Source organism: Echiichthys vipera (genome assembly GCF_963691815.1).
Source record: "Echiichthys vipera genome assembly, chromosome: 1".
In the NCBI taxonomy this organism is placed as follows: Eukaryota; Metazoa; Chordata; class Actinopteri; order Perciformes; family Trachinidae; genus Echiichthys; species Echiichthys vipera.
The window spans coordinates 36,953,448-36,979,862 of record NC_139826.1 but is presented as its reverse complement, the minus strand read 5'-3'; the positions used below and the strand labels follow the sequence as shown (position 1 = coordinate 36,979,862).

The 26,415-nt window shown below is 43.2% G+C and overlaps 1 protein-coding gene across 1 annotated transcript in view; it reads left to right on the top strand.

Annotated features, from left to right (window-relative positions):
- Positions 1 to 26,415, top strand: part of LOC310948242 (C-myc promoter-binding protein-like) — a 90,662-nt gene that overhangs the window by 7,539 nt on the left and 56,708 nt on the right. Inside the window, exons 2-3 of the mRNA XM_083915295.1 lie at positions 19,638 to 19,968; positions 25,599 to 25,845. Of these exons, the coding sequence (XP_083771421.1) occupies positions 19,658 to 19,968; positions 25,599 to 25,845 (558 nt within the window). The 5' untranslated portion in view covers positions 19,638 to 19,657. The remainder of the gene's footprint in view (positions 1 to 19,637; positions 19,969 to 25,598; positions 25,846 to 26,415) is intronic.

Below are 26,415 nucleotides of genomic sequence, written 5' to 3'. Positions count from 1 at the left end.
ATAGATAGATAGATTGATTTATAGATGGATAGATTTATAGATGGATGGATAGATTTATAGATAGATAGATAGATAGACAGACAGATTTATAGATGGATAGATAGATGGATGGATGGATAGATTGATAGATGGATGGATAGATTGATAGATGGATGGATGGATGGATAGATAGATGGATAGATAGAGAGATTTATAGATGGATAGATAGATAGGTAGATGGATAGATAGGTAGCTACATGGATTTATAGATAGATAGATTTATGGATAGGTAGATGGATAGATGGATGAATAGATAGGTAGGTAGATTTATAGATAGATGGATAGATAGATTTATAGATAGATAGATAGATAGATAGATAGTTAGATAGATAGATGGATAGATAGATTTATAGATAGATAGATATTTGAGTACCAGGACTTGGTGGAAACAGAGCTGATGTTTCAGTGGTGTGAAGGATTCTTTGATAAAAACAGGAGGTTGTGTGAAGGTCACAGCACAGCGTGGTAGCCATTTGTATGCAATGCAGCCAAAATGAGACACACTTCTTGAAAAGCAAATCTGCTGTAGATTTGCATGGAGAACAACTGAGAACAGGATTACCAGGGAATACCATTCCCAGGGAATACCATGGACAAACACTAATTAGTTTAAAGCTCGGAGCATTGTCTGCAGGCAGAGACGCAGGATGTATCCTCAGTTGGTGGGTGGCATCGGTGCGCTGATCTCATCATCTGAAGTGAGATTTCTAGCTCCCAGCAGAAAAAACACACGTTCTAGTTCTTAATAGAGCTGAGTATTTAATGTTTTTTTAAATCAGTGTATGTCTGTTATAGCAGCTGGATCTTTATTGAAAAACTCCTGGAAAATGATCTCTAGAAAAGATTCAAGATTCAAGAAGCTTTATTTATCCTGAGGGAAATGATTGTGCAACAGTTTCAATACAAAGATGGGAAAGGATCAGAGTGACAATAAGCATAAAAACATAAATCAAATCAAAAGCTAACACAAAATAAATCAAACAATAACTAAATGTGACAGAGTGCAACAGACATTGTGGTTAAGCGTAGGTTTATACAATATACAACAATATGCAGCGTGCAGTTTAGCAGCAAGTTGGAATAAAATAAGTACAAACTAAATAAGTGAGAAGGAGCGATAAGTGATAACGGTGTTAAAGTGTAGCAGCATTTCTTAGCTGCGTAAATGAACTAAGGGCGCACTCACACTGTCCTTCTGTACCGTGCCCAAACAGGTTTTACTGGTAAAGCCTAGTTCGTTTGACCAGTGTGAGTGCAACCGCTCCGCGCTTAGCTGCAGCCCGCTTGCTGGCCACGGACTGTTTAGGAGAGGTGGGATTTTGTAAAGCGTGTTTGCACATGTACAAGCACGAGCGTGCGCACGTGTACGAGCATGAGGCCTACGGCGGCTCTGACGTCATTTTCTGTGCGCCTGTTCGGACATAAAAAAAAAAAGACGGACCATGCGATGGTGAGTGTTTACTGCAGATTTGGTCGATGAAAAGATTCAAAAACAGTCGACAAGACGCACAAAAACTCTGAGGTCTATGGAAAGATTTGGAAACAAAGCGACGCATCGCCATGACGTCAATCAATGCATGTGACGTGTTACGGCGTGATGACGTATAGACAGGCAAGAAGCATTTGCGCCAGGCCCAGGCAGTGTGAGTACAAACGGGCCTGGAGGGGGGGACAGGTACCCTAAAGCCTGGGGCACGGGACGGGCGAACCTTGTGGGTGTGCCCTAAGTTACAGAGCGGGAACCCTGGACTGGCGGGTTGTAGCTGCTGCAGTAGTGGGCCAATCACATAACATTAAATCAAAGAATACTTGCGGTTATTGGCTGCAAGGAACTCCTCACAAATCGTCATTTATTTTCTAAAACTGGGTACAAAAAAAATCAAATGCAGTTATGTAAGCCTAGAGAAGGTTAAGTGCTCCTTGGTAAGGGTTATTTCAATCGAGCACTGATACCCAGCTCTTGCTGCTGGTGCTTTTTCTCTCATGCAGCAGCCTGCAGTGTGCGTCAATTGAGAGTAGGTTTGCCAGAGGTGACGGAGTAGTTTTAAGAATTGATGACCCTTTGCAGAGGCAGACAGGCGCTCACACTGAAGGGGTAGTTAGGTGACTTGTTAGTAAAGCTCCACCGGTACCACTGTTTAAGATTCAGAACAAAGTACTAAAGCAAGGAAATGGACCTGACAAGTGCATGACTCAAGTAAAGGCATCGTTTGATTGAACTCGCTGAAAAAGACATGGAGAATAAGTAGGCTGATACTGATTTTTAGAGGGGCAAATTCAATCAATATGGCGGCTGATATAGTAAATGTTTGAGCTGAAATCAAAATAGATCTTCTCTATGTGGTTTGAAGGCAAAAGCAGAAGGCTGCTTTCTTAAATAACTTTCTTAAAGAATATATAACATTATTAAACATTATAAATGTATTACTTTGTCAACAGAATATAGATACGAACACTATGAAAGTAAAACACAAATCAATACGAAATAAATAGATTAATAAACATGTTTAGTATCAGTCAATCAGTCATAGCCATAGATACTGATATCTCTGTGATAGGCCAGTATCAGCAGATAATAACAGGCGATATATCAGTTAAAAGTAAAAAAATAAATAAACAAAACAGCTTAATTTCAGCATATCATTGCTAATGTTTAATAATTAAAAGCTGGATGGGTCTGAATCTTTCTCTCTCACTCAAAAAAAGGCTTCAGACTTCAGAAACAAAGATCTGTAAACCAATAACTACTGCCAGCCAATTAAAACATCTCACATTAATCGTAATAAAGTGTGTGTTTTTAAGTAATGGATGCAACTGCATTCACGCTCACTAAAGAATTCACACAATTTTTTTGGGGCAAAAATACTTTGAGGAAACTTTTTAGTTCAGCAGATGAAACCGAAACTTTGTTGGGTGAAGGCTCGCCTGCAGTCGAGGCTCTGCTGGTGACGGCTGTAATTGCCTGACTCATTCTCCACAAAGCAATTTCAGTCAAAAGCAACTGGACTTGGTTATTTGTCTTGTTTCACCTCTCATCCAAGAGGCTTCATGTACGCATCTGACCAGGCCTGGACTAGACCAGGATCAGGATCAGGACCAGGACCAGGACCAGGACCAGGCTGGGACTGGACCAGGACCAGGACCAGGCTGGGACTTGTCCAACTAACTGGTGTGGAGATCCAGGTATTTAACCTCTCACAAGGCCGATGATGTCACTGGAACCTGTTGTGCTTCAAGTGCCAACGAACGTCGTTAGAGTGGCAGTCGTTGGTGGGAAGTTGGTCTGGACTTCGTTAGTGACTCTATTGAGTCTTAACGACCGTCGTTGGAGTCACAGGAGGCCATTTGTGAACAGTTGTTCTTTGAGGTTAGATTGTTGAATCTCCTGGGAAGGGATGAAAAGGCAGCATTGTAAATTGGAGATCCTCCTCCTCTGTTTAGCGATGGTTTCTCTACTTTTGCACAGATGGCTTCTTTTACTCCTCTTTCAAACCGTCTGTCCTCTCTGTCCAGGCTGTGGACATTGTTGTCATCAAAGGAGTGGGCTTTCTCCTTGAGATGTAAGTGGATAGCAGAGTCCAGGCCTGAGGAGTTAGCTCTCCTGTGGTGGGCCGTGCGTTTATGCAGTGGTTGTTTTGTTTCCCCAATGTAGAGATCTTTGCATTCCCCGTTGCATTGAACAGCATAAACCAGATTGAAGGATGACCTGGACAAATGGGAATATTCACAGGCTCCCTGTCTGTCTCATTATTCTGCCGCTGCTGTTGTGTGGTCTACTGGGTTCACAAGGGTGAAGGATTATTCCCCACTGCCTTCCCTTTCTTCTCATCACTCAGACAGAAACGGGCGCTTATCAGGAGAAACTAAAGACGTCGCTGAATCAAAACTGCCGGACTCCAAAGTTGACAAGCTGCAAATAAAAAGAGGTCACACTCCAAAACAAATGCCCCATTTTTTTTTTTTTATTTGCCAGGAAGGGAATTAAAAGATCAGGCTGAGAGAGGAGGCAGGTTGGTGGGATCAGGTTTCCCAGAGACGTGGTATTAATTCCCACAGGGCTCTGAGTTGGTGCTTCCCTGTGCTAATACTGTACACAGAGCCGGGATGGTAACCTCTTGTATGGCGTTAAAGCCGGGGGATTGGGATCACTGTGTTCACCTTGATATCTGTGTACGGAAATATGACCTTGAAATGCATTTTCACCCTGCAGCTGTATTTTCCCAATATTTGTACAGGCTTAAAAGGTGGTTATACGCGTAAATCTCACTGACATGGGGTACAGAATCTTTAAACGAAAGATAACGTGCAGGGAGGTCTGTAAAAGGCTTCATGTGACGTTCAGATGCTGCAGGAAAAAAGAGGACATGCGAGGAAACTACATCCTCCAACGGTGCTCCTGTACCGCAAACCCCCAATACAACTGAGCCACAACCTCACTTAACCCTCCTGTTATCCTGAGGGTCAATTAAAAATGTTTAACATCTCTAAAAACATGCTTTACATAATTTGTTTTTGCTTTATATTGAATGACTTTTCCTAATTTAACGGGGACAACTGGGAAAACCCAAAATTGATATGATTATATTTTTTCATTGTCGTGTACACAAACTTGTCGCATCGGCGTTCCTTTGGGTCAAGTTGATAGTTTGGATGATATAATCAGTATTATTATCTATTTTACAATAACAATATTCAGAAATACACGCTACTGTCCTTGATAATGGAAATTGTTTTCATTACAAATATTATAAATAACACAAAATTGTACTTACTGAAAATATACTTACTTTAAAACACACACGAATATCCTTTAATCCAATTTTAGGTAGATTAGTAAGATATTTGTTTTTTTTCCCTGTATATTTCCAAATACATGCATAAGAAGGTGTTTGCGGTGCTGTGTTTAATTTAAAATGCTATTCAGGCAATCAACAAATACACATTGAGTACCTGACATAAAAACTCGAGCAACAACTTTGATTATGATCATTTTTGTGGATGTTTAAATTGCTGGGGTCAAACTGACCCCGAGGATAAACATTGTACAATTATGAAGGTAACAGGAGGGTTAAATGGCTGCGTGCAACGTATTGTCCTCTCTTGTCCAGTCTTCAGTCCAGAAGTGTTACTGAAGTCCGCGCCAAAGGACAGCGACAGCGTCCTCATAGAATGACTAATATCAGGAATTATGTGGATCAAATTGTTTGTTTGTTTTGTTCCATGAGAAACGCGTCGAATGCTGTAGGTGACCTTTCGTCTGGGCTCCGGCTTATTACTTTCTTCTTTCTTTTCTTTTCTACATGTAATCGTAGTGACGTTAATGGGATCAGCTGCTGGCAGGAGAAGTCTGTCACTGCTGTGTCTCACGCTGCTGCATCACCATCCATCACAGTTTGGGCCTAATTATCCAGAACAAACGCGTCACAGACCTCCACTCATACCGAGAGAGGAAAAAATAGCCCTGAACATGAGATGAATTTCAAGACATCTTTTGAAATTTAGTTCAAGACCATGTATAATGTTTTTGGGGGCACTTGGTATGCTCACCAATGCTTTTACACCGAAGCACCTCACAGTGACATTAGCATATTCATGTCTGCTACAGGTTAGTCCCCGCAGGGCACAAATCGCTAACCCTGACTTTGTTATTTCCAACTCTAGCCATTGATCTTCCCCTCTACTTTAAGTTAACAGCGCGAGGATCTTTTGAATAAGTCATATTGCTCGTGTCAGTGTGTGTTAACGGATACAACCTCAGCACCTGACCCTGAGCATCGACCTCCTGCATTGACGAGTAGTTAAGAAGCATATAACTGGGAATGTGAACGCTCGTTTAAAAGTATTTTTCGTTGTGATTTCACAAAAGTAGAGACACTTCAAAGGGTTTGTGCTTTTTAATAAGAGGCTGGAGGAGGGGCCATCTTTTTTAAGGGTATAGAGTGGAAATAATGAGATAATATTACAGTACAATACAAAAGCGTTGAGAGGAGAAGCTGTAGAAATGAAAAAGAAAACTGACATTTCAGCCTTTTATCCACCAGAAAGCGCCTTAAATCTGCATTTTGGAAACTTCTAAAGAGAGAAAAACAAATGTAACGTTACTAAGCTGGACCGTAACAGTTTAAACTTGGCCCTGAAGGTGTTACTGGTTACTCTGGGGATCCTTTGCGGATATTAAGTAGTTACCTGGATGTAACTCCAGTTCTATGAGTACGTGCTGAACTCGTGCACAGCAGCTCGGGATACAATGAAATCCAGTGAGAATTGCAGGATTGTGTAACAAACCCTCCAACATGTCAGGTCAGGGATAGTTACCTAATAACTCCAAATGACATGCAGGTCCATGTTATTAATGTTGTGTCTTTGTCTTTAATAATATTAAGAATAATAAAAAATATAATTGGGGCGACACAGTAATGTAGTGGTTGGCACTGTCGCCTCACAGAGAGAAGGCCCCAGGTTCGCGTCCCGACTGGGGCCCTTCTGTGTGGAGTTTGCATGTTCTCCCCATGTCTGCGTGGGTTTTCTCCGGGTTCTCTGGTTTCCTTTCACAGTCCAAAGACGTGCAGGTGTTCGGTTCATTGATGACTCTAAATCACCCGTAGGTGTGAATGGTTGTCTGTCTCTGTTCGTCTCTATGTGTCCTGTGATAGACTGGCGTCCTGTCCAGGGTGGACCCCGCCTCACGCCCGATGCCAGCTGGGATCGGCTCCAGCCCCCCAAGACCCCGACAGGGACAAGCGCTTGAAAATGAATGGAAGAAATTAAATTCCTTGATTTAAAAAATTGTAAAAAAAACAAAAATATTTCCTCTGACAATAATCATGATAACAGACTCATGTCTCGACGTCCCTAAACATTTAGGCTGCCCCATTAATCGATTACTCAACGGATATTTCTTAAGTCGATCAGTCATTTTTTAAAGCTTTTGTTCATGGTCAGGTTTCTAGGAAACTTATGAGCACATCTGTGGTAAAAATAAGATTTAAAGTAGCGCTTTTGCATGATTCTTTATGGGGAAACTCAAATTTACAGATCTGTGATTTAACCAACTAATCGATAAGTCGACAAAGTTGTATGAGTGTTAGCCAACGACAATCTCTTTGATCTTTCACTGCTGACTGGGTTCTGCTGGAAAGTGAAAACATTATACACTTAACAGTCGGGTTGAGCAATATATTGATATTATATCGATATCTTGATATGACGTTCCTGTCTGTTAAAGGGAAGGTTTTCGTCTCCACCGTACTCTACGGGGGAATTGTTGGGTCTCTGTAAATCATAAATAAGTCATAGAGTGTGGTCTTTACCTACTCTGTAAAGTGTCCTGAGCTAACTTTTGTTATGATTTGGCACTATAAATAAAATTGAATTGAATTGAATATGAGGCTAGATCTGGTTCTAGACTTTTGTGACCATTATATGACGTATGAAGTGTGATAAGGCTGCAGGGGGGCATCGTTTGCTGGGAACTCCTTGTTTATTGTTTCTTGTTAGAAAATGGACATTTTCTAAATGCTGGGTTATTGTAGGACAGGATCGACTTTATTTGTTCCTGAGGGAAAATTTGTTTGTCCATGAAAAAAAGGCACTGCTGCTGCTTAAGAATACAAACACAAAAAACACTTACTGACAGCGACAAATAGTCACACAGTTAATTAAAAACACAATGTGTGTTGACGAAGGTTAATGCATCCTGGCTATCTCCTATGCATACTGTCTCCTGGACACACACACACACACACACACACACACACACACACACACACACACACACACACACACACACACACACACACACACACACACACACACACACACACACACACACACACACACACACACACACACACACACACACACACTAGCTCCATCTAAAAGCAATTAAAGTGCATGTTTAGAGCTGGTTGTTGTGTAATTACATTGACAGTGATACCAGGAACAGTGTAGTTATCTGCCAAACAGGCTGGTACTAGATTTGTTTCCTGCTGCACCAACAGTAAATACACGTACAATACAACTATTCTCATACACAAAGCTTGGAAAAGTCTCAGGGTGTTTTCACACCTCTTGTTTGTTTGCTGCTCTCTGCTACATTTTTAGAGTGTAATTAATATCATCAATCATTATGAACCCACCCACCCGAACGACGGATCAAGCGCTGTGTCTGCGGACTTAACTGCAATCCGGGCATCACTAAGGGCGCACTCGCACTGTCCTTCCGCACCGCGACCCGGGCTTTAGGGTACTTGTCCCCCCTCCCTCTCCCCCCGCGCCCCAGCCCCGTTTGTACTCACACTGCCTGGGCCTCGGCCAATGCTTCTTGCTGTCCCATACATCATCACGCCGTAACACGTCACACGCATTGATCGCGTGTGTGTGGCTTTGTTTACAAATATTTCCATAGACCTCGGAGTTTTTGTGCGTCTTGTCGACTGTTTTTGAATATTTTCATCGACCAAATCTGCAGTAAACACTCCACCTCCGCATCACACCAACGTGAACCTTTGACCGCCATTGTTGTTGTTGTTAAATATCCGCGCATGGTCCCTCCTTCTATTTTCTATGTCCGAACAGGCGCACATACTGCTACCGCCGTAGGGCTCGTGCTCGTGCTCGTGCTCGTACACGTGCGCACACTCGTGCTCGTACATATGCCAACGGCTCTGCTAAAGCCCACCTCTTTCAAGCGGGCCGGGGATGGCCCGCTGTCCGCAGTTATGTGCGGAAGGGGTGCACTCACACTGTTTAAACATACTAGGCTTTAGCTGAAAAAACGGTTTTGGCCCGGGACAGAAGGACAGTGTGACTGCGCCCTAAGGAGGTGGTCTCAATCCAGTTCTCTTCTCTGCACCTGCCCAAACAAACCACACCAAGGGGCTAAACTCCAGGGTTCGATCCAACTGCACTAAACAAGGCAGGTGTGAAAACGCCTTAAAGCTTGTTGCCCCGTTTCTCTTGTTGATTGTTTTGGGAGCCGGGAGTTTATGAGACGCAGCTATGTCACAACCAGCCGTAGCTCCGAAGTGTGTCAAAGATGTTTTGCTGCAGAAACGTGGAACAGCTGGGGTTTGAGTTTCCTTCAGCGTTTGTTTGAATAACCCGTAAGATGTGCAGAATACAGTATTACATGGAAAAAGTCAAACGTATTTCTCACAGAGGTTATCTTTCCTCCAAGCGTTACATGACCCGATGCTGCTAAAAGGACACAAAAGCCCAATTGCTGACCCCTCTGGGCTAACTAGAAGCAGATGCTTGGCTAGTGGGGCTTCCTACTGGCTTGTGTTTATGTTCTTGAGCACATTCCTCTTCACCTCCTCCACGTGTCTGCCCTGCTGTGGCTGTCTCCGCACTGGGTGTCTGTACAGCTGCGGCCGAGAGCAGCGACTGGGCCGTTTGAGCTTTAAACGAGGGTCCGATTGGCGAGTTTCATTGGCCTCCGTTTCTCGTGAACTCCAGACAGCTGGAAGTCGTTCCCCTGTCACGTCGGCTGAAACCATACCCTTGTGGAAGCGACCGGAGGGCTGTTGGGTCTGGACATCTTATCGAACTCCTGCTGCGGTTATAAGTCAGCGAGTTTGGGCCGAGAAGCTTTGTCTACGTCTCTGGCACTGGGCCCTTCATGTGGTCGAGTTTGAAGTTTCTGCCGTGCTTTTCCACCAAGTCTTTCCCTCTGGTTTCTCTGGCTCCCACACCGCTCCCACACCGCTCTCTACCCTGCGTGATAACTGTAGAGTATCAGATAATCTCTGCATTCAGCTGTGTCAGTACCTTTTTTAAAGCAAGATAACCACATCATTTAAGGCTCTCTGCAAAGACAACTAGTCTGCAAAGTCTTGGGGAAAACCGCGTCTTAAGGCATTTGTGCTCAATGAACCCACGCCATAAAAGATTCAGAAACGCATAAATAGTGTGTGTAGTGCCTCAGGAACTCCGTGAAGAGCTCCAGTGACCTTTTTAAAGAGGCTTGCAGCCCGAGCACATCTCTCTTAAATCTTCACAGCTTTTTTTTTAATGCTGGGAGCAATCCAGTCGTGATTCTTTCTGGGCGTTTACCTTTAAAGACCAAGATTTCCCTTCCTGGTCTGCCAGGGGAGAAGTAGGGCAGCCAGAAAATTAAGATATTTGGTTTAGACCACTTAAGCGGTGATGCAGATTTTCATGTGTCGGGCGCGGCGTGAGTCACAGCTCTGCATCTTTGGGATGTAGTCACTGGGAGGGAATCCAGTGATGATCTGTGCACGGACTAAATGCAGATAGATGGGGTTTCATGCTGTTATGCTTTCTCAGCACTTTGATGCGCCTAAATTCAAGGCTGTTGGGTTCAGACAACACCGATATATAAGTGGGCCGATATTGGTCTATCACAGACGCATCGTTGTGTATCGACGTAGATGTTTTCCGATACAAAAACTTTATTTTACAGAACACATAAGGAGGAAAACAATGCTGGGGGTGCTAAGCTATCTTATCACTCACTAAACATGATGTTTATTCAGCCATTTTTAAGAAAACTTATTTTCTCAGTGTTCATTTCTAGAATGGGTTGACAATGTAATACATCGCATGTATAATAACTAATAATAATGTTAAATATTCTTAAATAAAGTTATTTGTTTAGGACAGTTGCCTTCTAAGTACATTTTCAGAGTCATATCGGTGCAGAATCGGTGCACAGTCCACTTCATTCTAGCTAAAAAGATGCCCTATGTCGACTGCCATGTAGATGAATTTTCCCCATTTCTATTCCACATTGGTCTGGATGTAAAAGCAGGTTTTAAAAATGTATAAATCTGTAACTTAGAGACTGAACGTATCGTATTATTACAGTGAAATGAATTCAAAAAGTAGTTTTGTCTTCTGAGTTTTCGTCATCTTTTCTTTGACTTGGAGTCTCTCGGTGGATCAGTTTTTGTTGTATAACCCATGAATCTTCACAATCACCTTTTCAAAAGCTGACTGATGTCTTAGTGAAAGTAGGAACTATGAAATTTTTAAATTTAGTCACTTGTGTTCCCATCGAGAACTCAGCAATGTTTATTTCTTCCATTCTTGAAATTTAGGGCAGGCAGAGATAATAGCAGCGTTTTGATCTCAGCGGGAGTTCAGTATTGTCCCACATATGCAGTGTGTGTGTGTGTGTGTGTGTGTGTGTATATATGTAATCCTTATGCAACGGGTGCCACAGTACTGCTGCTTTGGTTTGCATTGTATTTTTAGCAGTCTGACAGCATGGCAGGGATGAGTATCATTCTTTGGTCAGTCATGTGGCTCTGCGGTCGCTCCAACAGGGAGGTGACACCGCAGAGGTCTCTACTGCTTCGCATCCACGGGACTGCAAAAAAATGAGGTCAACGTCTTTCTGTTACAGTCTTGCACGAAGTGAAGAGTTAACTGTGTGTCCCATGAAACAATACCGTCTCATGCAAAATCCCACTGGAACAATAAAGCTGCAGTCATTTGCAAGAAACGAGATAGGCGCTGCACTGGCCGACACCCTGTGTAATTCCACCCCTCCCTTCATTATACGTTGCATATGATGTCAGAGTTTTACGTGCACCGCATGTGCTTTTAATATGTCTTTAAACGAGAACAATTGGAGTTATCGGTTTAGTCGTTTTGTGTGGTTGTCTTGCATTTGGCAGAACCACACATGTCGACCACGTTGGTTTCTGTCTTTCATTATGCCTGTGAAATACAAGAATGTGACCCCAGGACCTTGTCTGCTCACACACACACACACACACACACACACACACACACACACACACACATGAAAAAAACCTTCTTCAGGCTGTCCGTCAGCCCTTTCAGCTTTTCCAGACACACGCTCACACGCAGGCTTTTAATGGCACAGTGTTGTGAGCACATGTGAAGGTGCAATAGGAATGTGTGTGTTTGTCCCCACACATGTCATTTCCTATTTTACGTGTGCTGTTGTTTTTCTTGTGCATCAACTATTCTGAGACCCCATTAAAAGCAGGAAAGATGAAAGTTTGATGTAATTTTCAATCATTAGATCGGTTTGATGATCAGTTTAGATTAGAAGATGGTAATTAACTTGTCCTTATGTAGCCACTTCCTCAAGGTGCTGATGGCAAAGTCTTTGGGAGCAATTTGACACTTGGATCAAACTGCCAATCTTCTGATTAGAGGCCGACCCACTCTTCACCTGAGCTACAGACTTTCTTTGAAGAAAATTTTAGTCCTCTGCATCGGAGGAAAAGGTAATCTTGAAAACAATGAAAAACACTCTTGCAGCGAACTGTGTGCAGGAAAGTTTTTCATTGTTTTCAATGTGAGCGTTTCAGTCTTACCTGGTGCCCAAAACCGCCATTGATGAAGGTTCGTAAAGATTGAAATGTTATAAGAATGTGTCTCACTGTTTTCCAGTTTACACGTGTAGCACACGACAGGAGATTGTCTTTGTCCGACATGTTCTCACTTACTTGAAATACTCCTGTTTGTTTTAGGCGAGGGGTCGCACCAAGGTAGAGCCTGCAGGAGGCAGGACATGAACCAGATTACACCGCGATCAAGTACCCAGGTCATAAGTTGGTCACAAACAACCAAGTCTCTTGCCGTTCCTTGAATTTGCTTGTCAATTTCGCCATTAGACTATGCTGACTAATTCCCTAATCTGGTTGTCTTCCAGTTAGACCTTTTCGTTGACCAAATTACCATTTTTCTTCACCCTTGGGGTTTGTTTTCGTTCGGTTTTGCACAAACTGCGTGAAAGACATCAACACACCCACTTGTTCACTGTGAATTCTAACAATTTGGCCTCAATCTGAGATTATTAGGGGTGTAAATCACAAGTTTAATCACAATACAGTATTATATTAATTGTCTGGACAACAATACAATTATCATGTCGCAAAGTCGCCCATGATCCGATTTTGATTTAATTCAGGGCCCTGCGATCGAGCTCTTCCGGACATTTAAATGAAAAACAAAACTATTCTTTTTGATAAAAAAATAACTTTCAAAATAAAGGTGCATCTTAAAAATGACTATGTATAAATATTTTTTACATAACATAGATGATATCGGCTCATTGATCGTTGAGTCGAGATATCGATCCATATTGATGTATTGCTACACCCCTAGAGGATATACTATAAAGTCTGTTTAATGTCCGACCCTTGTGTTACCACACACAGCTCCTGCGGGTAATGTCTAGGTAATGTCAGGGTTGCAGTTCACGTGTGAAAGGGGCTTTAGTTTCCACGTGCACCAGTACTGCACAGGTCCTGTTTTCACTTTAAAATGAGGGCTCTATTTTGTGTATTTTGTATTCAGTTCAATTCCCCAGTAAAAGTTTCTTAAAGAGAAGTGAGCACATGTCCCACATCCTGTCCTCTGGGTGTTACACCACTGTGTTGTAATGCAAATGTCCCAGGAACATTTATGAGTCTGCTCTGCGTGTTGGACAGGAAGTAAAGCGTAGACTGTGGCGTTGGACTCTGTCTCTGTTGGATGCTGTGCAGATGCTGTGCAGATGTGCAGCTCTCAGAGGTCAATGTGGTCGATCGTAGTTTAACCAATTGTTCCCCGGTTTATAACCTCAGGAGCGCAGCCAGCATCGAGACAGAATTAGAATCAGAACCAGAACTTTATTGCCAAGTATGTATTACATGCCAGGAATTTGACCTGGCGATTTTGTGCATAGCGGATGCAAATCTACACATCAAAAACACAGAAAGAATACACATAATTTAGCGAGAACAACTAAATAAAAAGAAGATATTATAGATATATAGCTATATTATAGATACGGGATTAGTCCTGCTGCCATATGAGCAAAAGAAGGACCAGAGGCGATAGGTCCACCTCACTCATCTCCCTTTTTCTGCCTTATCAGGACTGACCGGACATGACTTGGCACAGAAAATGATCTCAGTGCGACTGTGTTCTCATCAGTTTCTCACAGTGACGACGTGATGAGCTGAGATGCATTGGTAATCGGAGAATAAGAGAAGGAACACAGTGTTTTCTCACCAGCTGTCAATAGCTGGAGAGTGAAAACAAAAGAGAGAAACACAAATCACTCTTTGTTTGGATAGAAACTTGGCTCATCATTCACTGTGCAAAGATCGTTTCATTAAAACCAATAAACACCCAGTTTAAACTGCTTTCTGAACGATTGTATTACAGTTGGGTGATAGGGTTTTTTTCCAACTGGCCGCTGACGGCCCAGAAACTGCCGATGATACATTTGCTCGACAAGTTCCCTACACTAATAAATAAGCAAAATAAACTCACAAACTGTCAAAGAAAGACATATTCGTACACATTTTATCTCCTTATTAAAGTTGGATTCAGCAAATCTCAGTCAAATTCAGACCTGTAGACGTGGTGAAGAGGATGTGCTGCAGTTTAAAGCAGCATCAGAACAGGGAAGAAAGGTGATTGAAGTGACTTTGAACGTGGCGTGGTTGTTGGTGCCAGACTGGAGCTCTGAGGATTTCACAAACTGCTGATCTCCTGGGATTTTCACACACAACCGTCTCTAGTTTACAGAGAATGGTCCCAAAAAGAGGAAAGATCCAGTGAGCGGCAGTTCTGTGGGCGCAGATGTTGATGCCAGAGGTCAGAGGAGAATGGACACACTGGTTGGAGCTCCTACTCCACCTCTTGCTCCTCTTCTTCCCCCTTCTCCTCCTCTTCATCTTCCTCCTCCTCCTCCTCCTCCTCCTCTCCAGACTGGTTGGAGCTGATAGAAAGGCAACAGTAACTCAAATATCCACTGGTTCCAACAGAGGAATGCAGGAGAGCATCTGTGAACACACAACACCACCTTCTTTCTACAGAGAGGGAACAGCAGCAGACGACCACACTGACACTTTATTAAGCACCAGGTGTGCCTAATAAAGTGAAATGACGACCACTGGTTAACCAAGAAAATCCTAGGTCGGGGGCAGCCCTAGATGAAACAAATGATGGCCACTGGGACTTAGCAGCCGTGCACCTTCTGAATTCAAGTTTCACACTTTCACAGAACTAAGATGTTACTTTAGTTACCTTGTTAACTCATCACACTTCGTTCAAACTAGAGAAAAAACTAAATAAAACTCACTAAATCATCTTAGTAATACATATACAGGGTAAAAAATGAAAATATGCTTTCTCTAAATGGTGTTTTTCGCTCTGGCAATGGCAGATCGTTCCATCGCCCAACCCACGATTGTATAGCGAAGATAACTTTGCTGTTTTTTATATTTGCGCTGCTTGACAGTCGGTGCAGCAGCTTGTCACAAGGACACAATTACATCAAATGTTTTCAACACCGATCAAAGACCAAAAATCCCTGGTAGAGGTTAGACTACAGAAATATGTTGTCACCTGGATTCACATTTATGGAAAGGAGGTGCCGACATTCAGTGCATTTTCAAACGATTATATTTGGGTTAAGGCAATAACCGGTTTCTCAGACGCCATGTAAACATCTAACCCTGGTTAAAATCGGAGTCCCATACCCCAGTTAACAGATATAGATACTGTAACTTCTTCAGTCACCAGGGTATTCGTGCATGTAAACACCTCAACTGGTGCCTCGTAGGTTATAACTGCCCCTCCAAACTCTGCTGCAGTGGTTTTTAATCCGTAATAAATCAGGAATCAACAGCACCAAAAACAACAGCAACAACACAAGCGTTCCCTTTAAACCGACTGAGTACTTCGCCATAGCAACTGATGTTACTACCAAGAAGACCCATTTCTGTCCAAAAGTCTTCCACGTTCTTCCCGCTTTCCAAGTTTTTGTGGTTTTGACAAAGACCAACCAGAAGAAAAAGCTTTATTCTGACCTGTTGTACGTCCGAAGAGCGTCACCTACTGTACCGGAGGTAGGGTTTCTCCGGTCATTCGTCCCATTCTTTCCCGCTCATGTATACGGGGAGAACTGGCATAACCCGGTTATTCACTTAACACGAGTAGGACAATACCCCGGTTACTGCGAGTGGTTTATGCAGTTGTGGTGGCAGCTGAGGTCTTGCTAGCATATCCTCAAAAAGACTGTTTTTTTTTTTACCTTTCCCATGAGCCGACGCATTTAGACGAGCTAACACACCCTGCCTATTAAGCCTCTTTCCCCACACCCTCTTACTCCATACGGTTGGAATCACAGACCTGATCCAGTCTGAATTAAATTTAAATCCCCTGGCAATGAAAAAGCCGTCATTATGAGAAAATATGTTTTACTGTCACCAACTTGGGAAGGTTTTTAAAAGATATGAAACAGCTGTGTGCGCAAAATTCAGTCTTATATGAAAACCTTAAGACATGTTTGAGTTGTATCCTGTTTCTTAGGCCCGATCGGCATTCTTGCTGTGCAGGTATACATTTCTCACACCTCCTGATATCAGCTGACACGAGCCTGATGTGTTCTTGTGTTTTTACACGGCTGACCAGGAGAAAAGCGAGAGTACCAACAGGGTAAAGGTTTGTTTTAACCCACAGAGACAACCTTATGTCCCAGAGGCTCAAGTGTCAAGAGGTTGAGTGATGAATCTGGCCACTGAGGCTGACTAAGACTGCCACACCCAGAGGCTGCCAAGGAAAGAAAGTCCACTGTCAAACAAAACTGGCTTACAGTACGTCTTTGCTCCTTTTATGCAAAGTTTAGACCCACTTTGTCAAGAAGAAATTAGATTATTATGTAATTTCTCTTTAGCCACATCAGGGTTCGTGCTCAAGGCAATAATGGCAAAGGAGACTCCTTTAGGCATTTCCTCCTGTTCACAGTTTTCTTTTGACTTGTTAAATACACATCCTTGTGGGTCACAGTAAGGGAAGCTTGGGAACTGATTCATTTTTCGTCTTCGTGATATTGGAGAGAAAAATTTAGCATTTCTTTGATCATTACGAAGCTGAAGACACTGCCTGAAGCAGTACAAAGTCTGGTGTTTCTCTGGGACATAGTATATTATAACTTTACATAATATTTAGTAGGACACATAAGTGTGTAATGTCTTATCCTCAAAGCAATTTCAGTCAAAAGCAACTGGACTTGGTTTTTTGTCTAGGACGACGTTTCACCTCTCAACTAAGTGGCTTCATCAGTTCATGTACGCATCTGACCAGGCTGGGACCAGGACCAGGACCAGGCTGGGACTGGACCAGGACCAGGACCAGGCTGGGACTGGTCCAACTAACTGGTGTGGAGATCCAGGTATTTAACCTCTCACAAGGCCGATGATGTCACTGGAACCCTTTGTGCTCCAAGTGCCAACGATCGTCGTTAGAGTGACAGTCGTTGGTGGGAAGTTGGTTTCGACTTTGTTAGTGCTCTATTGAGTCTTGAGTTGCTTTTGACTGAAATTGCTAACGATGACCTGGACAAATGAGAATATTCACAAGCCCTGTGTATTGTCTTATCATTTCATACTTTCAATTAGGGTTGGGCATTGTTTCTATTTTCATATCGTCCAATCGTGGTTACTCAAGCTCACCAATAGATGATTGGAACGCCAGGGGGCAGCAGCGAGGCTCGGGCAGGCTGATGTCTCATGGTCGGGTGGTCTGGGGTAGTTCCCTTGATCCCATGAGTTTTACATCCCGCTGCCGTGCTGTGGAATATCTGCGGATGTAAAAATGTTGGCACTTTGAGGTAGCACGCTTGTAAGAAGTGGCGGTTGGTCTTGGTGGTAGCCTGCGGCGCACTGCCCTCAGGACAAAACGCTTACCAGGTAAAGTCCTTTCCGGGCACTGTGGATGATTTAGTTCATCTGGAGATAACGTGCAGTTTTCTTTTCAGCATCGACCGATCGATTGGTTGCAGAGTAGGTAGAATATCATTCGACCAAAGTTCTCTTTGGTTGACTACAGCCCTACAGAACAGAGATGTGGGGTGACAGGTCTGTGGAAAAGAGACGGCACATTCACTCATCATGATTGACGTTGATTAACGGGGTTCAGCGGGCCGACATGCCACTCCACCAGAAGCCGTTTTTCTCAGTTAGTTCGACTTGCTCTTCCTGATAATATCTATCTTTGATTTATATTCTAAATAAATCTATTTATCTTTAAACCTGCTTGAGTAAACACGTGGGTCACATAGAATTTTATGCACCCCTTTGGATTGTTTAAGTAGTAAACTTATTCATGGTAAATTGCGAGTGTATTGCCTTCAGCACACACACATCTCGTCTCTCCCCCTCACGCACACGTGCACACTCAAACACACACACGATACCAAACCAAAAAGACCGACCCCAGATACAATATGTTTTTTTAAAATATAACGCAAATTATAATATATTTTTATGCAAAATTGTAATCTTTTTTTATCCGATTACTCGATTAATACTTGATACTTGATAGCTGCAGCCCTACTGTGGTGTACGTATATGTTTTTTGATGAGTCCTTCAACCGTCAATAGACAACCCGATCGCCAGCACTACTCCCAATGCAACCAAATCCCCCTAAAAATATATTTAAAGACGCAAAAAAGTTCACAAATACAGCGCATTTTTTAGCAAAGCCTCTAGCAGCTGCCCTGTTCTTACATATCCCCTAGTTTCTCCTCACACCATTCATTTAGGTCTGAGTTGCAACGTTGGGCCCAAAACTTTAACCTTAATGTTCCCTCTGTTTCTTTGAAATGGTACTCTGATCCTGACCAGCAAGCTGGATCCACTGGACTTTAATATTCCCTGACTATCCTCACAGGGTGGTGAAAGTGTGTGTGTCGAGTCTCCCCGTGTTTCTGAAACAGAAAATGCACTCCTGTTGTCTGGAGATTCACCCTGATGAACTGTTGCTCCACTGAAACCATCCCAGCTGCGCAGCTCATTACAGTGTTGGGTTCAGGGGGGATTTTTTTGCTACATATGGACATAATTGTTATAATAAAGCCAGAAAAGCAACATCAATTCACTCAAAGCGGCTTTTTAGGTGCAGGTTTTGGGTGTGACTTTATCATTGAAAAAAAAAAAAATCATTATTTCCTATTTAAAGTTGACATCTCAGGTGTTTTGTGTACCGTCTTGAGAAAGTGTAGCTGGTGTTGTGCGGTCAGGACGTGCTCTTCTTAGGAAGACGGATTAAGGAAACTACTGTTTGGCTTTTATCCCCCTGCTTATAGGCTCCATGATATCACAAGCCTTCTAATCAGCAGGTATTTAGTGGGACCGACCTGTAATCAAGGTAAAATATCAAGTGTAAAGAAACACCTCATTGCTCCCTTTTTAAAAATGCACACTCAGGTCTGTGCAGCCAGCCGGGCTTTAACTGTGCCGTTACTGTTTTTAGAATGAGAGAAAAACAAATGTCCTGGCCTGTTTTGCCAGAAAGTGTCCTTGAGCCAGGACGCTGAACCTTTAGCGGGTCAAAGATCGTCAGCTATCTGCCTAAACTGAAAATGCCTCCCTGGTAGCGGTAATCGTAGCCCCTTTCCTCCTCACATTGTACCCTCTCTCTTCATTTGTCCTTCTACTTGCCTCCTCAGTGAGATTTATGACTGTCAGATTTTATTTTAGTGCCATAGCAAGGACGCAAGAACCGCCTGTACCTGCTACCACAACAAAAATCAATCTCCTCTCCCTCTCTCTCATTCTAATTGTCTCTCTTCCTCTCTCTCTCTGTAACCGCGCAGGCAGCCGGCGGGGATGGGAGATGATGGAGGACAAAGGCCCTCGTGTAGCCGACTACTTTGTGATGGCGGGCCTGACGGATCCGTCCAAGCCGCTGGACCAGGAGATCCACTTTGATGACGAGTGCCACAAGACGGCCAAGCCCAGGGCGCCCATCACCGATGTGACGGTGGTGATCCGCTCGATGGGCGAGGAGGTGCCGCCAGGGTTCACTTGCGTAGAGGAAACATCAACCGGCCATTCGGCAGATCTTAACAATGGCGGTCTCATGGCGCCCCAGATCTACCTGTGCTATAGGAGAGGTCGAGACAAGCCGCCACTCACTGACTTGGGGTAAGTACCAAGGGTTTTTCTGTGTTCAGACAAGGCAACTCAAAAAAGGGTGTGTGTAAGTCTCAATCAGCTAACATTAAAGCTAACAAATAACAGCTGCAGCATCAAATTAAAATCAACAAATCAAAAATGTGATCTGATGAAAATGATAGATCTGTTGATTAGTGCGCCATGTCCCTGAAATAGACCAATAAATAAATATAAATAAATAGATGAAGAGTTAAGGGATGGACGACACGGTGGTGTGGTTGTCAGCACGCTCGCCTCACAACAAGAGGGTTCCTGGTTTGAATCCCGGCTGGGTTCTCCCCGTGTTTGCGTGGGTTTTCTCCGGGTTCTCCGGCATCCTCCCACAGTCCAAAGACGTGCAGGTGTTCGGTTCATTGATGACTCTAAATCACCCGTAGGTGTGAGTGGTTGTCTGTCTCTGTTCGTCTCTATGGGCCCTGTGATAGACTGGCGTCCTGTCCAGGGTGTACCCCGCCTCACACCTGATGTCAGCTGGGATCGGCTCCAACCCCCCGTGACCCCGACAGGGACAAGCGGTTGAAGATGAATGAATGAATGAAGAGTTAAGGGATCACCAAATCAAATTAGCCAATCTAACAACTCATGCTAAGGGAGAATTTTAAGGAGATCCATCCAATACTTGTTGAGATATTTCACAAAAAAAACCCACAAATGTCAACCTCATGGTGACGAGGGAGTCACCAGCGTCAGTGGGCCTCATCCTCTGGGCATCATGAATGTCGTTGTCATTTAACCTCCGCAAAAGAATGTTAAAAGGTCTGAAAAAGGTCTTCCTGTAGTATAATTCAGATCTAAGCAATGCCATTGGCCAGTTGGTCCTGCTCAGTTACGGCTCTCATTGGCTCGAACTAGAGATGTTCCAATACCCTTTCTTTTCCTCCTGGTACCGAAGAGAAAAATTGCTTTAAATCAACTGGAAAGGCTGCTCAGTTTGCTTTGGTTTTGCACTGTGAACTCAAAATGCAGCTTGAAGAATCCATTTGTCCTGATAATTACAAATGCAGCTCTTTATCTCTTTAATAACAGGCTAAGTCGGGCTGTTTTGCTGACACTGATGATGGTATATATACAAAATAAAGGCAGAATAGTTTTTTTTCGCTTTGGGTGAGGCAGAAGATACTGTATGATATACAGAAACAGAGAGAGTGTGATAAAGGAGACACATTTTAAAATGCATCCAGACTTTGCAGTAGCTGCATCTGCTTCATCTACTGTTGTAGACTTGCTGATTCACATTTTCCATTTTGATGAAACTTCCCAAATTTGCTTTAAACTTATGATGATATGATATTTTAACTGAATCTTCAAGGCAGCTGAAATGAACTGCACAGTCTGAGCTTACACACACGCACACGCACACGCACACACACACACACACACACACACGGCCGTGTTATTTATGTATTGCAACATTATTTGTGTCATTCCTGGTAACGATCGGCTGCTGCTCTCAGCAAACACAGTCTCTATCTATCATGACTCAGCCCTGCTCTTGCTATTGTGAGTGAGGAGTTCAGTCCTTTTATAAAAAAGCAGGTTATTTCATGTCGGTTCTGTTAAGCCGAAGTGCTCCGCTCTCCCTAAAAAAATCCTCCTGTGCAGGAATTTGTCACCACAGCCACTTTCCCTCATTGTGCTTCGACAACAAAATAGCGTGAAGCGCTGCTACAGGTGTCAGCCTCAGCAGCATCTCTTGAACCGAGGGGATTCGAAGCTTTTTGTTCAGTCGCGTCGCACCTCTGGCTTGCAGGAGGGAGGTGTTGACAATGCTGAGGAGGTTCATACGGCCTCTGATGCTACGGAGCGCAGTGCTTATCAGGCACTGACACAGTGGCTCTGTTCAGACCGTATCAGCAGCTTTTGTGTGCTGAGAGCCCAGAGCGGCTGCACTTCCCAGACACTGGTGGGACTGACGCGAAGCTGAGCCACGAGTGTGTGTGTGTATATGCGTGAACATGTGTGTGCAGATGATGGCTATCATTTGTTTGCGTTTTTACATATTGCTCCATGTTATAGTGAGTTGTAGGCTGCAGAGGGAATAATTAGCATTATCTGTCGGGGTCGGCCATTGGCGATATTTAGAGAGGAGGGCGATGGATGGATGTTTTTTACATTCGATAAAATACGACAATTTATTAATAAGAAGAAATAAAACACAAACTGAAATGCACTTTTATTTTACTGTTACTGTCTGCATCTGTTAAGTCTGTCTTTACTTGTAGTTGTGTAAAACCTGCAGCATAGTTTTGAAAAAGAAACAAACAAGACGCAACAAATGTTCAAAGTTTTCAGGCTTTAGAAAATCGAGCCAGTGACGGGAGATTTTGACTAATCACAGGTCATTTCAGAGAGAGAGAGAGGGAGAGAGAGAGAGAGAGAGAGAGCTGCAGGGAGAGGTCTCACTCAGCTTTACATTTTTGCTGTATAACATTGGATATCATCATGAATGAGGTCAATCCAGCATACAGATCCAGTCATTTATTTTTTATTAATATCATACTTCAGTGTTCATGTTTGCAACACCGGTTAGGGTTTTAGAAGAAGTAGAAGAATTATTACTTTATTAATCCCGCAATGGGAAATTCAATTTTTTCACTCTGTTGTTATTATTATTCCTGTTACACACAGACACACAGGCCCGAAATACACACACATGTACAAACAGGACCTATATACATGCAATTAATGGAGAGATGTCAGAGCGAGGGGGCTGCCAGTGGACTGCCCGAGCAGTTGGGGGTTCAGTGCCTTGCTCAACAGCACCTCTCCAGAGTCACCTATGGGCTGAGCTACTGCGGCATTTTACATTTTCAAATATCTGTTTGCAGTGCACTTTACATGGAAGTGTTGTTTTTTTCTTTTTGCTGCTAATGTACACTTTATTTGTTAAAGAATGATATTAAGTACATTTATATTTGTGTTAACTTGTTTTTAACTTTTAACAAGCATGATGCCTTCACTCACATGCAGAAGTACACGGTTCATTCATTCAACAGTAAGATCGGATCGGTATCAGGTATCGACCGATACGCTCAGCCCAGGCTTCGGTATCAGATTGGATCGGAAAGAACTGGATTGGTGCATCTCTATATAATATAACCGAGCACTTCAGACATTAGCGTAGTTACCTTATTAACTCATCGTAAAACACTTTATTTAAACTGAAACAAAACTCACCAAAAACAAAATGCAACAAAAAACAACCAGAAATGTACTCGCCATCGCCGAGAGATTTTGTCCGTTCACCCGACCCTCCAGTGTTTCCACCTCCTGTCCCCCGTGATCACTTTAGTTATCCAACAGCCTTAACAAGAGCTACACTAACTCCATTTTCCCTGGCTCTTCTCCTCAAGATCAAAGTTTTATTATGTTCTTTTCTAGCAGACGCAAAACTCTGACCTCCTCACACGACTCCAGCTTTTAAGAGTGGCTTTCAAGGTCTGATTTCGCCAAAAATCTTTAAGTCTGCTAGTTTAAAATTCCACAGAGTTAGCGGCTCTGTCGATAAAGGGAAGATGTCAGCGGCACCGGTCTGATGGTCGGGACTGCATCGACAAAAACAGGTCTGGTTCAACAGCAGAGAGAGTGTTTGTTCTGTGCAGAGCAGAATCACCGCAGCGACGGGACGAGTGCCCAATTAAAAATCAGACACAAAAATCCCCCGGTTGACCACTTTGAATTCTGTTTCTCTCCTCAGCTTTTAGATAGTACCAACAGTAATGGAGGAGAAGTGCACAGTGGACTGCTGTTATGCACCTCTGAATACATTTTCACTAAGTGGTTTGTGTGAGTGTCCTCTTGTGCCTTATTACAATGCTGCACTGAGTTACTGTGTCCTGACAGTGTTCTCTACATGAACCTGCATAAACTGCACAAGGACTGTCGCATATAACGAATCACAAGTTTTATTTCATTTTAGGGTCAACATTGAACTTTGTCGTCATTAAAAAAAAGAACAAAATAGGCGATAAAGCTGGGCAATATGTCAAAAAGCTGTTTTACCACAATATTTATGTAGTTTTACAACTCTTTATGTTCCGATCCTTGCATGATTTGGTCATTTGCACTAAAGGTCTTTATAAAACGGTGTTCTCTACATTAACCTGCATATACTGCACGAGGACTGTCAGATATAACGAATCCCAAGTTTTGTTTCATTTGAGGGTCAACAAAAAAAATCTAAATAGGCAATAAAGCCGCGGGTACAAGCGGCCGAAATGTGTTTCCTCAGGAGGGTGGCTGGAGTCTCCCTTAGAGAGAGGGGGAGAAGTTCTCGGGGAAGACCCAGGACCAGGTGGAGAGATTAGATCTCCACACTGGCCTGGGAACGCCTCAGGATCCCCCAGTTAGAGCTGGTTAATGTGGCCCGGCAAAGGGAAGTTTGGGGTCCCCTGCTAAAGCTGCTGCCCCCGCGACCCGACCCCAGATAAGAGGCTGAAGATGTGGATGACATAGGCGATAAAGCTGGGCAATATGTCAAACAACTGTGTTTAACCACAATATTTATGTAATTTTACAACTCTTTATGTTCCGATCCTTGCATGATTTGGTCATTTTGCACTAACGGTCTCAATAAAACAGCTTGAATATATATATTAAACAAACATATGCTTTAATGTGTGGTTACATCATATTTATCAGGACAGGAGATGTCGGCCCTATCATCCAGCTCTAATAGGCGATACAACTATTTTGGGTAGAGTTTTTATTTTAAATTGTAATTTTTTTTGATCATCCTGGTTTAGTTAAGTAACACGTTCTTATCTTTCTAATCTCAGAGAATATTTTGACTTTAAATTTTGTTTTTTTCCATAATTATAATTTATTTGCCTACAATTGTCCGTAGATAAGAGAGAGAGCAACACACATATTCAGTTTGTGCTGCTTCTAAATACACTGTCATACAAGAATGCACCCACCCGACTTCATGTCCATTACTTGCTTTCCACAACAAAGCCCACATACACAAGAAAAAGCAGCTTTACGCAGTGATTACCCCGTCAGTTTGAGGTTTGAATGCAGCTGGAGCTCCTCACTTGCCTTCAGTAGTTTCCCCTGTTTACTGGAGCTGCCATGTTACTGCTGCTGGATAAGGAATATGGCATTTGCATGCAACATAGCTGCCAAAGTGGTGTCAAACTGTCACCAGCTAGAATCACAATCATGAGTTACAAAGAATGCCTCCCTCCATACTGATGACTTCCTGCAAGTGAAACAGGAGAATCGAACACAAACACACCGAGCAGCAGCAAAGTTGGCACATGTAGACTCACTTTGAAACTAGAAGTTATTGAGTTTCAAAGTGGCCCTGAGCTGTAAGCTCATAGATGTCTGACTGGTTTTTCAGGAATTGCATAAATTCTGCTTTGCGGTTTTATGAGGTGCAAAGCAGGCATCAAGCTTAATCAACTCCATTCTGCAGCCACTGAAATCTGGGAAACATGCCCAATATTGGACTCAAACAGGCAGCTCCACCTAATTGGCTTTGAGATCATGACTACATACTGTGTTCATTAATTCTGCACGATAATCACACTAATAGATACTCGCCGATGTGGAGTTTTTCTTGGCTGACTGTCGTGTCGTGCCTTCTCCCACAGCGTGCTGTACGAGTGGAAGGAGCGGCTGAAGCAGGGCTGCCACCTCATCCAGACCACACCCTCCGGTCGGCCCGCAAACATCAGCGGCAATTCCTCCCAGCGCATCTACGTCACCTACCGCCGGGCGCCCGAGAGCCAGCCGCACTCCGCGCTGGCCGTCACCGACATCTGCATCATAATCCCCAGCAAGGGGGAGACGCCCCCGCACACCTTCTGCAGGGTGGAGAAGAATCTCAACAGCAGCATGGTGAGAGAGACACCGGTGGACAGAAAACACTGAATCATCGTCACGATGCTGCTTTATTTCACTGTATTCTTTTAGATTTAATATAATGAGGTGTCCAGGCATTTCAAGTGTCTTCAATGGAGTCCTGATACATCAACAGTAATCCTATTTTATTCATATTTGAGTTAAAGAGCAAGAGCTTCCTTCTGGAGCTGCCACACACCAACAACCGTATGGGGAGAGATCAGTCGCAAAAGAGGCGAAGAGACCAATTAATACACCCAGAGCAACAGGACTGATTATAAAGCAATTCAACCAAAGTTATCTCAGGACACTTTACAGAGTAGGTAAAGAGCACACTCTATGACTTATTTATGCTTTACACAGACCCAACAATTCCCCCGTAGAGTACGGTGGCGTTCAAAACCTTCCCTATAACAGACAGGAACGTCAGACAGACCCAGCTCTGTGGAGGACGCACATCTGTCTGCACCGGAGAGAGGAAGAAAATGGGAGAGAAAGAGAGAAAAGACGGACACACTTGCAGAGATGCCAGCAACCAAAGCGTAACAGTAACTATAATAATATCTA